The 15,399-nt window shown below is 41.6% G+C and overlaps 1 protein-coding gene and 1 long non-coding RNA gene across 3 annotated transcripts in view; one reads left to right on the top strand and one right to left on the bottom strand.

Annotated features, from left to right (window-relative positions):
• Window positions 1-10,970, bottom strand: part of RAB21 (RAB21, member RAS oncogene family) — a 29,855-nt gene extending 18,885 nt beyond the window's left edge. Inside the window, exon 1 of the mRNA XM_070454198.1 lies at window positions 10,593-10,970. Coding sequence (XP_070310299.1) covers window positions 10,593-10,742 — 150 coding nt within the window. The 5' untranslated portion in view covers window positions 10,743-10,970. The remainder of the gene's footprint in view (window positions 1-10,592) is intronic.
• Window positions 10,971-11,011: 41 nt separating this feature from the next.
• LOC139030793 (uncharacterized) lies at window positions 11,012-11,724 on the top strand. Of its 2 annotated transcripts, none has more exons than XR_011483171.1 (2): window positions 11,012-11,313; window positions 11,409-11,724. It is a non-coding gene; the product is annotated as an uncharacterized lncRNA (long non-coding RNA). The 2 variants fall into 2 exon arrangements; XR_011483170.1 differs by having other exon boundaries at window positions 11,012-11,319.
• Window positions 11,725-15,399: the final 3,675 nt, after the last annotated feature.

Below are 15,399 nucleotides of genomic sequence, written 5' to 3'. Positions count from 1 at the left end.
ACTGATATTACTGAAGGAAAAAGAACCTAGATTTTAGGAAGGACTTTCTACTGTATACATACCAAGGAAAATTAAAAACTAAGAAAAGGCCACTAGATTGAATGATTAACTAAGGAATCCAGATACAAAGGAATTACAAACTGCAGAGCTGAGATCAAATCCAGGAATGTCTACCTTCAAGATATTTTATTAAATAAAACAAAGGTTATACAGAAAAGGGTATATTTAATTCAATGGCAAAACAACAAAGGAAATAACTTGCAAAATAAGAAGACCAAATACATGTTATGACAATAAATATGAATGAAGGAATATTTCCCACTCATAGCATAAGGGTTAAGAATATCAACTTTGAAGCAGAACTTTGGATTTGAATCTCAGCTTTGCCACTTATCAGTTGTATAATTTATTTGAACTCAACCATTTGCCCTATTTCGCTATCATTGTTATATAAAGAAACTAAAAATCTGACTCCTATACAAATGTTTAATAGATAAGTTAAATGCCTCTTTCTCCTCTTTCAAACATATTTAAAATTAAACTGATCTGCCCTCCAAAATTGGCTTTCCACTGTAACATTAGTATTTTGATCACATTCTCCAAGGCACTGAGGTTTAACATCTCAGGAATATCATCACTGAATATTCTTCCTTCCCTGTCATCCCATATTCCAAAAAAACTGATCAAGTCTTGTCTTCATATTTCCTCTCAAGTTCTATGACCACCAATCTCATATTAAGTCATAAATATAAATACCTTTGGTCTCACCTCACACTCTGGTTCTCTAGTCTACATGCCACATTATCTTCCCCAAACCTCCATGATTAAAAATAAAAACAAGCAGACAAACAAAAACAAAAAGCCCTTACCACATCCATAGCTGAGTTCTCTAATAAGTTATCACTTTACATTAGTATACTTGAACTATATCCTGCTGGCAGGTAATATCATAAAAGCCTTTTGTCAAGAGTTTTGTGGGCATTTCTCAGCAAAGGGAAGTGAATTATAGCTGGGAAAGCTCCATCATTTCCTTTCTACTATTCCTTCTGAAACTTACCATCACTTTCCATGGTGAGTTGAGAGACAGTGCTAAGTCTCTCCTAAGGAACCATGGACGTATAGAAGAGTGCTCATTAGAGCATTGATTCTTTAGAAAAAGCAAGAAAGAAAATGGAACGAAATAACCTAAGTATCTATCACTAGGCAATACTTTAAAAAATATACAAATGTAGCCCATCGATACAGTGAGACACTACACAGTCATTTCTACTGCTATTGCTAATACCAGCTAACAGTCACTGAACGCTTACCTTTCACCAAGTGCGGCGCAATGCACTTTTTACAAAGTCATTCATAAGCTTCTCCTTTATGAAAGTCAGGGAGCCCTAATATAGAAATAAAAATCTCAAAGCCTTATCTTTGTATCCAAGGACCGCCACCATTTGTCCACATCTATCTTCCTAGAAAGCTTCCAGTATTCACAGAGTCTATACTATATATTCCCTCCAATCCTGTTTGTTCATAAAATTCCTCTCTAACTTGGGCCTATTCTTTAGTCTCTATCTTAATCTCATCTATCCAAGACCAGTTCACAGACCTATAATAATCTCTGAATTTTTTAATTGTCTCATACCACCCATACAGCCCACACTGGATTTCTCTATGCAGCAGAACTTTAGGGAACCTAATCTTACAATATACAGCACATACCACCTCATATTTTATCTTTTCATGGGTATACGTATTCTGTTAACTAGATTACATATTTTTATTTAACACTTTCACAGTGCTTACAATGACATGGGCAGTGTTTTAAATACTTTTCAATATTAATTCACTTCTCATAAAACTGTGATTAGATATAGTTATTATCCAAATGTTATAGAAGTGGACACAGAGACAAAGGAATGTTAAGTATCTTGTTCAAGGTCACAAGTGACAGAGTAGGATTTGAAATCTAGGGGGTCTGGCTCCAGGCATGACTCATAAGCACTGTGCTGTGGTACCTGCCAGACTGAGATGTGAACGAACACTTCTCTAACAGAGGGGGCAGGGGGAATCACAGTGCTGCCCACAGTAGACTTGCAAATGTTGTTACTGTAGATAAATTCATCTACAGTGTGCCTGGTATAATTCAATTTATGTAAAAGATATGCTTCAAATAGTTTCCTTATAAACCAAATTATTTTAACTCAAATATCTTGATGCACCAGGAAAGCACATTGTAACACAGTACTCACTAAGTCTTTTCTTTCTGCCTTCATAACAAAAAACCTTAAGACTCTCTCTATGGAAAGAGTTCTTCTGTAATACAAATCATCTCATTTTATATAAGTCCTAAATTCTTAATATTTCATAGATTTTTTTAAAGAACAAACATCTTCTGTTTTAAAAACAATTACAGTTGAGAATAAAGTGGAAAGATTTAACATGACATCAAGACAGCTGCAAATGATCAGAAGGTTTAAATCTCTTTTTTCTCCCCCCAACTACCTCTATGAGGCATACTTAATTTGGCCAAGCTACTGAGATACCATTCATGGTGATGTAATACTCTGGGGCAGAGGTTCTTAATTCTATTACATGGTAGTAAAAATAGGAAGAAGGTATAATCATGAACTGCTTTGAGAATCAGATAAAAGCCATGAACCCACTCAACACTCAAGAAAACTGCTCATATGCACATATAAAAAAAAAAATTTTTTTTTCACACACTTTCCTAAGGAATTTATAAAGCCCTGGCAACATCTCAGTGAAAGAACCCCATTGAGAAAGAGAAGGGGAGAGTGGCATAAACAATGTCAATTCAAAGGTTTCGAGGAAAATGGGAAGAAAAAAAATAGTACATATTATGTGCCACCACGCTTCGTCTTTCTCATTTTATTTTTGTATTAATAAGAACCCTGTGAAGTAGGCAATTAGCCCTATTTCACAGGTGTGAATCCGAGATTTAAAGAAATACAGTGACTCACCCAAGGTCAGACAACTCAGTCAGGTACTGCAGTGGGTGGAAGGCTGTCTGACTTTTCCCACTGCACAAAGCTGCCTATTCTAGAACACACACGTTCTTAAGCTGGCTCTCCTCCACTTGGACTGAGTGCTCCTGGACACCAACTCATCTCCCAAAATACTCTCAGGGTAGCCACAAACAATGAGAATCAAAGCAGTGGTACGTTTCTCACTTTAGTCCTCCAAACCCTGAGTTGTGTTTGTGTGTGCGCGTGCGCTCAGCATGCCTGGTTGCTCAGTCACGTCCAACTCTTTGCGACCCCATGGACTGCAGCCCTGCCAGGGTCCTCTGTCTACAGAATTATCGCCGGCAAGAATATTGGAGCAGGTTGTCATTTCCCACTCCAGGGGCTCTTCCAGACCCAGAGATCAAACCCACCTGTCTTGAACTTTCTGCATTGGCAGATGGATTCTTTACCAGTGCACCACCTGAAAACCCTGAGTTACAGCATCACTATTTCTTCTAATTCCAAAGATTTCACCTTCCAAACTTTCGGTGGATTAAGAGACTTATCAATCTTATTAGACATCTGTCATTCACACCTGATGCTTATTTTACCCAGCACTTTATTTGAAGTCATGATGGGTACTTTTTTAATCTCTATTTTTAAAAAATGCTTATAGGTGAGATATAGTAAGAATAAATTGAATTTGCCAAGTGAAAGTCTTTTCATAACTGGTTTCATCAAAGTTTTAATGTTTTTCTGGGTTTTTTTGGCCAAACCACTTGTTCTTTTGGCAAAACAAAATACCTAATGCAGTATAGTAACAACTGTAGACAAATATCCAACTGTCTTTATCTAAATTCAACAGACTTTCCAGTTACATTACTTTTGCTACAGTTACTAACATTGTTTCTGGCTTAAGGATTTAAAGCATCTATTGGGAGTTCCCTGGTGGTCCAGGGGTTAGGACTTTGTGCTTTCATTGCCCCGGTCTTTTCCTGATCAGGGGCTAAGATTATGCAAGTGGGGCTGGGAGTGGCGGGCATAATCCACAGACTCCTTTCAGCTGAAGTTGCAGACATGAAAGGGTTCAATCAGGTAACTCATAAAATGAGTCCTCTCTAGCAAGGCAATAAAAATGAGCTACCAGAAAACTAAGATGACTTTCTACAAGGTCAAAATCATGTTACAGTATATAAAGGTAACAAATCAACATGTTACACAACTTAAGTTTATAAAATGCTATATATCAAATATTTTTAATTTAAAAAAAGAAAGAAAACTAAGCTGGGTGCTTGACTACCTCATTTCTTATCTTTAGCTTCCATAAAGAGCTATTATAATCAGTTTAGAGTCCAAGTAAATACTTTGAAGAGTCAAAAAGTCACTTCGAAGGACTAGCTCAAAACATACAGCAGAAAATAAGTTCGATATAGGACAGTTGTATGTTAGAAGTTCAAAGCAATAATTCAAAAACTCTTCTTAAAAAAACCACCCACCCTTCCATAGCCCAAAATACTGAGGGAAAAAGGAAAGATTTCTACTATGGTATTTTATAAAGACATTGTAAACAAATTGGCTGAATCTTTTAAGTGGCTTCCAGTACTACCTTAGAAGATCTTTCACACATTTGAAACATTAATCTTATAAACAAGGAAATTAAGATTCCTAGCTGAGTATAAAACTAACTGGTAGAATCTGAATGCCAAGTGTTGCTCTGGAGGTTAAGGTGTATGAATAAAAAAAAAAAAAAGTAGCTGACATAGCTTAAGAAAAAAATAGTTACATCATCAATATACATAGGCCCTCAGAAATCTAACCCAAGTCTTTGTTTTCTCACTTGCAAACTCTTAGGATACTGTCTTCCCAACCAACTTTACAGAACTGCTTTGCTAATCAAACGACAGGCACCTACCCTAGACTTCAGGATGCAGAGGTGGAATTCCAGTTAGAGTTCTAAAAGGAAAGATGATGGACGGTTCTGATTGTGAAAAATGTTACTTTTTACTCAGGAGACTAGTTGAAAGTGGTAAAAGTCATTTAAGTCAAAGTGCACAGTCTTACAATAAGGGGGAAAAGGAGTTTCAGCTAAAGAAAAGGAAGTGACTATCCAAGAGCACAGAGAGAGAAACAAAGACAACTGAAATCACACAAGCATTTAAGAATAAAGAAGAAAGTTAACAGAAGGTTAAAATATCTTTCTCATCTTTACTTTCCCCAGCTGGCACAATGTTTGACATGTAACAGGTATGAAATAAACAATTCTTGAATGTAATTGCTTAGGTTCAACAATTAAATTCCAGGGACAAAGCAATGAGTCCCTCAGTCCATCTGTCTGTCTTGTCTGTGTCAGTTTAACACGGCCCGAAACAGCGAGGAAACCACAGAAGGAAGCCTGGGGACTCAGTATGAGCCCAGGCTCTCTAGGTAAGCCAGCAAAAGGAAACAGTCCTCGGAGAGCTCACCTACAGCACTACTTCACAGTCATCAGTAACCGAGGAGGAGGTCTGCAAAAAAGGAACAGTACTAAGACACCAAAGCATGGCACATGTCACAGTTTTTAAAAATTAACACAGTGACTTTCCAGAAATGTCAAGCCCAGACAAACTCTAGAATGGATAATAAACAAATACATATGTATGTATAAAAATATAAAAGGGAGCAGTTCCTCAGGCTGCATAAGTTCACAAAATAATTCATGTCAAATTAATCCCATTACCTCTTTGTCTGGGTTATCCTGAAAGAAACCAACAGAAATTAAGCACCATTTATTCATTCCCAGGTGGCGCCAGTGGTAAAGAATCTGCCTCCCAATGAAGGAGACACAACAGACAAGGGTTCAATCCATGGGTGGGGAAGATCCCCCGGAGGAGGAAAATGGCAACCCGCTCCAGTATTCTTGCCTGAAAAATTCCATGGGCAGAAGAGCCTTGTGGGCCACAGTCCATGGGGTCACAAAGAGTCGGACATGACTGAACAACTAAGCATACACACACAATTCATCCAACAGCTGACATTCATCAAACACTGTGCCAGGAGGTTTGCAGTGTGGTTCTCTAACCCACATAAACATCTTATGATTGAGATCCTCCAATTTCATGGGTAAAGAGCTAGCTTACAAACATTCGAATACCCTGCCAAAATCATGATAGCTAAAAGGTAGAAGCCAAAACTTCAAACTAACTTCAAAGTCCTGTCCCTTTTTACCACATCAGATGGACTCCTATTGCAGGGGAAAAAAAAATGCATCTTGTCTTCTGCAAGCATTTGACAAAGTATCTCATGATATCCCCTACGGGCAAGACTGATGTAGCAAGGGCAAAAAAAAAAAGTCAGATTTGTAACGCTGGAACAGCCATTTTCATTAAAGGTTTCGTGTCCACTAGGCAGTAGCCCATAGCAGTCAGTCTTCTTTTCTGTTTCCATTATCATTAATATGTATAACACTCCATTAAAGACTTCTGCACAGTCACAGGGAAAGAAGGCTGTGGCCCGTGTCTGGTCTGGAAAAAGCCCCACCCTTAGACTCTGCAAATCTAAAGAGAAACAAACCTCTGGTCCAGTGTCACTAGACTATAGAGAGACTTGTGAAGAGCTCCGTGCTTGGCCCCGGCTCGCCCTTTTCTTTCAGAGTCTATTAATGATTGATGAGAACACTGAAGACAATCTTACCAAATCTTCAGGTGAAAAGTTAAAATGGGTGCCTAATACAGCTGTAGAGATCATGCCTTATTTTTACGGGCATGACCAGGACCTAATCTAGTGCCTGACCCACAGAAGTTCCATCAGTGTTTCTTGAGCTACAGAGTCAAAATTCAAAAGCGTATCAACAGGCATTAAGCACTGGAGCAAACCTATCAAAGCCAACTTTAATGGGTCAAATACATTGCAGGTTGGGGAGGAAGGCAACTATACAATGAAAGTGAAATGAATGTGAGGGATGTAGTCTTCCTTCCTCACTCTCTCACTGTACCTCTCTCCCTTCCTTTCAGCAAACAAAACTAAGACAGCAGGCCCAATATTAATCAATGTGGCAGCCCAAAAACTCATAGGATCTTTTCTACTTCGGAGTTAGAAAAGGATTCTTCCTCTTACACTGTTGGTGGGAATGCAAATTAGTACAGCCGCTATGGAAAACAGTGTGGAGATTTCTTAAAAAGCTGGAAATAGAACTGCCATATGACCCAGCAATCCCACTTCTGGGCATACACACCAAGGAAACCAGAATTGAAAGAGACACGTGCACCCCAATGTTCATCGCAGCACTGTTTATAATAGCCAGGACATGGAAACAACCTAGATGCCCATCAGCAGACAAATGGATGAGGAAGCTGTGGTACATATACACCATGGAATATTACTCAGCCATTAAAAAGAATTCATTTGAATCAGTTCTAATGAGATGGATGAAACTGGAGCCCATTATACAGAGCGAAGTAAGCCAGAAAGATAAAGACAATTACCGTATACTAACACATATATATGGAATTTAGAAAGATGGTAACGATAACCCTATATGCAAAACAGAAAAAGAGACTCAGATGCATAGAACAGACTTGTGGACTCTGGGAGAAGGCGAGGGTGGGATGTTTCAAGAGAACAGCATTGTTAACATGTATATTATCTAGGGTGAAACAGATCACCAGCCCAGGTTGGATGCATGAGACAAGTGCTTGGGCCTGGTGCACTGGGAAGACCCGGAGGGATCGGGTGGAGAGGGAGGTGGGAGGGGGGACCGGGATGGGGAATACATGTAAATCCATGGCTAATTCATTTCAATGTATGACAAAAACTACTGTAATGATGTAAAGTAATTAGCCCCCAACTAATAAAAATAAATGGAAAAAAAAATAAAAAATAAATTTAAAAAAAAATAAATATTAAAAAAAGAAAAAAAAAAAAAAAAAGAAAAGGATTCTTCACAGGGGAGGTGATAGCCTGCACTACTTTGCACAGTTCAAACCACACTAAGAGTCATTTCTGCAGCTTAAGCTATCAAATTTTAAGAAAAGAGGGCAATGATTAAATACCAAGTATCCAGAAGAGATGTCAAAAAAATGATATGACTTAGAACAATGTTACAGGCGGTCTAGTAAAAGGAACCAGAACTGTTTACCAAGAGAAGACAAAACTCAAGGAGATGTATAGCCATCTTCAACTATCAGAAGGGATGCCATGTGTGACTAAAATTTAAGAGAGCAAGGAAACAGATTTTGTCCCTAGACAGGAAAAAACGAACTGGAAAGTAATCTGTCCAAAAATGAAACATGCTATCTCAGGATACATTGTTTCCCACCTTCTGTATCAGTTCATCTCACCTCCAAGATGTTCAGACTAAAGTAGGCAATCACTTGACTGAAATATTAAACAAAAGACTGAAATAGTAAACCATAAACTATCTTAGGTTCCTTTTAGTCTTTAAAACAGGAATGCTTGAGAGTGTACTTTGCAACCAAAACACAAAGTATTTTACAAAGGTAAGTAGTAGGTAGTTCTTTCTGCTAAGTAAAAGGGGAAATTCTTTCTCTCACATCTTATGATGCATTAGTTCCTCTCCATTTGGAATGAAAGGTATACAAGTGAAAGATTTTCAGTGGGTCTCACTGAAATCAAATTTCTCTGAAAAAATTGTTTGAAAAGATGAAATGATCTGATATCCAAGAGAAGGAGACTGTATATAATGCTGTTTCCATATGTTGGTAGACAGCAAAATCCTCAATTATAGAACATAATCCAGATAATGTTTGTGATAAAAGTTATATGCTATGCTTTGAGATCTACGTAGATTGCAGAGGTTTCCTCTCAGACATTTAAAAATCTTAACCCAGCTAAAAGCTTTGAGGATATTTTTGGAATGTATAAGTGTAGTTTTTAGGCTGAAGGGCTAAACTATCATTTTTAAAAAATTAAGAGCTCAATTAAAACTTCTCTTCTAAGATCTGCAGCACAGCAGAAATCAGTAAGGGGCGGTTTACCAACACCCAGAGGCGGGGCTCCGAAACTGCGTTCAAACCTCAGCTTGAGAGCCAAGACTTGCAGCGATATGATGACCAACAAGTTACCCAACTTAACCACGCCTGCTTCAGCATCTGTAAAATGAGGCTAATAAAACCATCCACCTCACAGGCTGTTATAAGAACAGAAGAAAAGTAAAATACTCAGCACAGTAAGAACTATTATTACCTTACCTTAATAAATTTTGAAATTTCCAACTGATCATAGGTATTGAACCTATAAATTTCCTTTATCTCTCTAGCAACACTCAACCATAATTATTAAAATTGTGTTAAGTGACCTTGTACAAAAATACAGGAAAACAAAAACAACAACAAAAAAACCACCCAGGTTCCCGACACTCTTTCAGATCGTATGCTTTATACAGAAGTAAAAACAGACGAGTAAAAATAGAACATGGAATCAGAATCAGAGCGTCTTTGTAAATTCTAGACTCAGTAGTTTAAAAATAGCATCAAACATCTAATGCCACAATTAAGAAACTGCATTCTATCCAGTGGTGTCCAAGGACTTACACACTACACAATCACTAATTAAGATCTACTGCGCAATTTGGGGTAGTAATAATAAAGATGGAGCACTTACACTAGGCCAGGTCCTAGGTGCGTTTATGTATATTTGTCCTGACAATCGTATGAACTATATACTATTATTATGGCCATTTTAACAGATGGAGAAACACAGGCACAGATAGGTTAATTAACTTGCCCCAAATCACACAGCTAGTTAAACGAATAGAGATGCACTCAGGCTCAAAGTCCACTAGACTTGACTGCCTCTGATGAAACTGATCAGGGCGGATTCGTTGGGTATTTTTCTTCTAACACGTGTAAACTGATTTCACACTCAATTAATGATTACATCTTAACACTTTTCTGACTAACAATCATGTATCTGCAAATGAAAGCTGGCCCTACATTTACAAGCAAAGAAAATAAACAGCAGTAAAGCTGTTAGCTTGAGGACCAATTGTTGGCCAGTATTCGTATGACGTTTCCACGTGAATATGTGTCGACCCGCATCGGTGAATATAAGTGACCCACAAGTCAGACCCACGCAGGCTGCAATGGAACTGCGTAACCCTCACCAGCAAGCGGTCATTTCAAAATCCCTCCGGAGAGAAAAGTCTTGCCAATCGGCACGTTGTTCGAAGACAGGACAAAATGGAACTTGCACAAACACTTAGTCATCAGTAAGTGCTGAAGTTACACATCACCTAGTTCGCAAAATCAAACCCGCAGCTAAGTTCCTAATTCCGAAAGAAAGAAAAAGGGCTGACGTTCGGTTGACTGACTGCAGGGTGAAGGCACCTAGGGCCCAAGCGGAAGCGAGTCAGAGAGGAAAAACTAGCCCCACGACCGTGACCCCACCACATGCGCAGCCACTCTGGGTACCCTGGGGACTTTTCAGGGCCCTTCCACTTCTCTCCCGAGAGCCTGTACCGTCTCCGGGCTGCCCCAACGACGCGTCTTCCCAGGGTGAGACCGCAAAGGCAATGCGCAGGCGGAGGGGACAGGCCTGGGATCTGGGCGCCCCGACCCAGAGGACCGCGGTGGCAAAGTCCCCTGAGGCGCGGAGGCGCAGGGGCCCTGAGATGCCGCCCCCGCCCCCCGCGGCCCGCACCTGCAGGGTGGTGATGTGCTTGTCGTTGAACTTGTTCTCGCAGTAGCGCAGCACCAGCGACGTCTTACCCACGCAGCCTTCCCCCAGCAGCACCACCTTGAACGAGTAGGCTCGGCCCGCCGCCGCCCCGCCGCCGCCGGCCGCAGCCATCCCGTCGCGTCCCCGCCGCCCGAGCCCTAGCGCCGCGCCGAGTTCCCCAGACGCCGCGGCACCTTCACAGCCGCGGCCCGCGCAGCCCCTCCGCACCGGCGCCCCCCGCCCCGGGCGCCGTCCCCACTGCCGCCTCCGGGCGAGGCCTGGAAGCGCCGAGAGGAAAGTCCGAGAGTGAAGGGCCCCGAGCACCACGTCAGGAACCGGGGGAGAGGCGAGGAGCGCTCGCTCTCCGCCTCCCTCTAATGGCGTCTCCTTCCTCCTACGTCACACGTTGGGTCACGTGACGGCCGCGGCGGGGGCGGCCCCCGGGACACGGCCCCGGAGCGCGCCTGGGCGTGGGCGGGGCCTGCGGGCAGCGGCCGCGGCCCCGAGCGAGACCCTGCGGGCCAGCTCCGGCGGAGCTCGGCTGTCCGCGGGCCGCCACCTCTCTGCCGCTGGTGGGAGACTGCGTTCAGTGAGGAATGAGGAATTTGAGGCGAGCCCAGCTCAGGTGGAATGTTCAAGTGCACGATGTTCTTGTTCTTGCCCAGGGGATGTTCACGAGGCTAATGACCTCTGCCTTCCGGAGGTCCGGGTAAAACGATTTTGCCGAGGTGCCCCCCTCAGTATCTTGGCAGTCTTTCTCTGTGGGATCCCAAATCCTAACTATTGAATTTCTTTCAGGTCCCCAGACCACCTGGACTCCTGCTTAAATCTCAGTGTCTCGTCTTAAACCAGAAGGTTTCCCTGACCACCCATCTTTGTCCATCATTTCATCTCTCTCCCCACCGGTGTATCTTCTCTAGCCCAACTTACTATACTTCGTGGAAATTATTATGTTCAGTATTTCTCTTTCCTTATTAGGCTGTAGATTTCTTAAAGGCAAGAACTGTGTGAGACTCGCCCACCCTTGAGTTTCTGACTCCAAGTGCCAGACACATTACTGGTATTCTATAAATATTTGGGAAGGAATGAATAAATGATACTTCTTAGGCCGTTATGCCTTGGTTTCCCATTTTTTTCCTATCTTTCATGAAGCTTTTTCCCCCCATGACTTTCCATGTTGACTCCGCCTCGACAAACCTGTCAGATTTGATGATTTCCTCCTGTGTCTCCCCTTTCTTTCATGAAATAAGTTCTTCCAAGATACCATACCAGTGTTTCTAAGAGTTTGCAACCAGAAACCTGATGTCAGCAAACATATTCTTTTTCATCAGACTCCTCTTCCATTCAAACCAGATGGTTGATTCATTGATTCAACAAATATTTGAAGGTGCCCACCATATGCCAGGCACTGTGCTGAATAAGATACAATGCCTTGTCATTAAGAACTTACTGTTTAGCAGGAAAAACAGAAACGGTCATTATTCAATTGAATGGTTTCATCTTTATAAAGCAGTTCTGAGTATTTGCAAATGTATATGGGGACTCAGGGGCTTCCCAGGTGGCGCTAGTGGTAAAGAAACTGCCTGCCAATGCGGGAGAGGCTAGAGATGCCCGTTAGATTCCTGGGTGGGAAGATAACCTGGAGTAGGAGCTGGCACCCCACTCCAGTATTCTTGCCTGGAAAATCCCATGGGCAGGTGAACCTGGTGGGCTGCAAAGAGTTGGACACAACTGAGCACAGCACGAATGATGGGGACCCAACTGGTTTAGCCTACTAGGGAAAGCTGCTGGGAAGATGCTACCTTTGGAAAGGTGCAATCTGGGTTAAGAAGAGAGGAGAGCTCTGCAAGCAGAGAGAATAGCATGACCTACAACCTTGAGGTAGAGAAAAACAAGTAAGATAAGAATGCAGAGAACTTCAGATGAGACCAGCACAGAAGCCAGGAATCAATACTGAGAGGACGTTTCAGCAAATGAAGGGTTTTAATTAAAGAGGCTGATATAATCAGATTTGACGTTTAAAGGATCACTCTGGCTACAATTTGAAAAATGGATTTGAGAACGATAACACTACTTCAATTTATTTAGAATCAGCCATTAAAGAAACCTTATGTTTTTATAAAATATCCTCATCCTTGCCTCTAAGGATATATTCTCTACTTCTGTCCACATTCCTGCTCTCAGAGTCTTTGGATATTCATGAGTTGTTCCAGAATTTGGAAGAGACTTCACTTTGAAGGGGCCCATTCCATTGTCCATTCTGAATTTTTAATATTGAATTGAAATTTACCTCTCACTGCCTACAATAAATTGTTTCTCATTCAACCTACACAACATGTATCTAATCTCTATTCTCTGTGAAACATCTTTATATTAATACATGTGAAGAAAGCTGTATATCTTTCTTTAAGCCTTCTCTTTTCAGTATAGCCAATCGTTTCAACCACTGTTCAAATAATATGGATCCCAGATCATTTAATAGCTTAATCATCTTAGAATCTAAGCACAGTAGTTTGTATTCATCACTGAAAAACAATGAAAACTTTATTGCGAAATAATTTGTCTAAAAGTAAAATAATTTTCCAGTTGTAGCTTACAGTGGGGTTTAAGGAATGTTCACAGATTGCAATAAGTCAGTTTGGCACAATTTTGAGCACAGAGTAGGGAAATACAGATGTAAATTGTGGCAGGTTGGTTGTGGCCCTTCAAAGACACCAGGTTTGAATACCTTGTGCCTGGAAATGTTACCTTGTTATCCATTGTCAGATATTGTGCTACAAATGTAATCCAGTAAGATATGACTTCTGCCCTCTTCCAGTTTCCAGTCTAATGGGAATCACAAACAACTGAAACAGTTAAAGTTTGGTAAGTGCTCTATAGGACCTGTACATGGAGCTATGGAACCATAGGGACATCAACTAACCAAGCTGTTCTCACAAGATAAGTCTGATCAAATGGGCACATCCTTTATCCTAATTTTCTCAATATTTCGGTAGATTTGACTCAGCTGGCCACTCTCTTTTTTGTGACATTTGTGCCCCCTGTGTCTTCCAGGTTATCACAATCTTCCAGTTTCCCCTGCTTTATTAGCTGCATCTTTTCCATCTGTTTGCTTGCTTCTCCACCTACGCGTGAGTGCATGCTCTGTCACTTCAGTTGTGTCCAACTCTTTCTGCCAGTCTCTAAATGTTAGTGGGCTTCCAGACTTAGTTCTCTCCAATAAAACACTCTCTCTAGTGATCTCACCCAGTCATTTGGCTTGAAGTATCTACTACATATTCACTACTCTTCATTGTACATCTATCACTCCTGATCACTCCTTTGTGCACTTGACATGTATATAGGCAACTCCCATTTAACATCATGACTCAAATGTCAGATAGGCATATTAAACACCATATGTTTAAAATAGATCCCTCAATTTCTCTCCAAAAGTTGTTTCTTCCTTGGTTTTTCCTGTCTTGGTAAATAATTTTATTATGCATCTATTTACTACAGCTGCTGCTGCTAAGTTACTTCAGTCGTGTCCAACTCTGTGCGACCCCACAGACGGCAGCCCACCAGGCTCTGCCGTCCCTGGGATTCTCCAGGCAAGAACACTGGAGTGGGTTGCCATTTACTACGGCCAAAACCTAGCTAATATCTTTCTGTTTTCTCTTAATCTTCACATCCATCCACTATACCTGGAAAAACAGATTTTTTGTTTCTTTGTTTTTTAATTGGAGGATAATTTCTTTATAATATTGTATTGGTTTCTGCATTGCAACAACAGGAATGAGCCTGTATATATAGGCTCCCTCCAGAGCCTCCCTCCACATCCCACCCCTCTAGGTCATCACAGAGCATCTGCTGGGCTCCCTGTGTGAGACAGATCTTGCATTCATCAATTCTCCATCTCTACCACCCTAGTGAAACCCACAATCACCTTTTTTTTTGTGTTACTACAATAACCCTCTAGCATGTCTCCCTGCTTCTTCTTGTCTAGTGTGTTCAACCTCAGAGACTGTAGCCCGCCAGCCTCATCTGTCTATGAGATTTCCCAGGCAAGAATACTGGAGTGGGTTGCCACTTCCTTCTCCAGGGATCTTCCCAACCCAGGGATTGAACCCACAGCTCCTGCATTGGCAGGTGGTTTCTTTACCACTGAGCCACCAAGGAAGGCCCTCCCTGCCTCTGCCTTTTGCCCTGTTACCCACTGTGATATATTCTTCAAACAGCTGCCAGAGTAATTTAAAAAAATAAACTCAGACTTCCCTAGTGGCACAGTGGATGAGTCCACCTGCCAATTCAGGGGACAAGGGTTCAATCCCTGGTCTGGGAAGATTCCATATGCCTATGCAACTGAGCCTGTGTGCCACACTACAGAGTCTGTGCTCTAGAGCCCACAGCTGCAACCGCTGAGCCCGCGTGTTGCCGCTGCTAAAGCCGGTGCCCTTAGAGCCTGTGCTTCACAAGAGGGGCCACTGCAATAAGCCCTTGTGCTGCAACTAGAGTAGCCCCTGCTCACCACAGCGGGAGAGAGCCCGCGTGCAGCAACAGAGACCCAGTGCAGCAAAAACAGATAAACAAGCATAAACAAAAACTGCCTTGACCAAAAAACAACACTTACAAAACTTAAAACTGAACAGACTCAAATTCTTTACCATGACCTATAAAGTCCCCACATGATCAGGGTGTTTCCTGACTTTCCACCTTCATCTCATACCATCTTGTCTTCCTGTCATTATGGTAGGAGAGTCTTCCGCGCGTCCGTTCTGATCTTCTTACAGGCCTAGTCCTCATCTGCCTC

This window comes from Odocoileus virginianus, chromosome 24, assembly GCF_023699985.2.
Source record: "Odocoileus virginianus isolate 20LAN1187 ecotype Illinois chromosome 24, Ovbor_1.2, whole genome shotgun sequence".
NCBI classification, from domain to species: Eukaryota; Metazoa; Chordata; class Mammalia; order Artiodactyla; family Cervidae; genus Odocoileus; species Odocoileus virginianus.
This window is presented reverse-complemented; position numbering and strand designations above follow the sequence as displayed.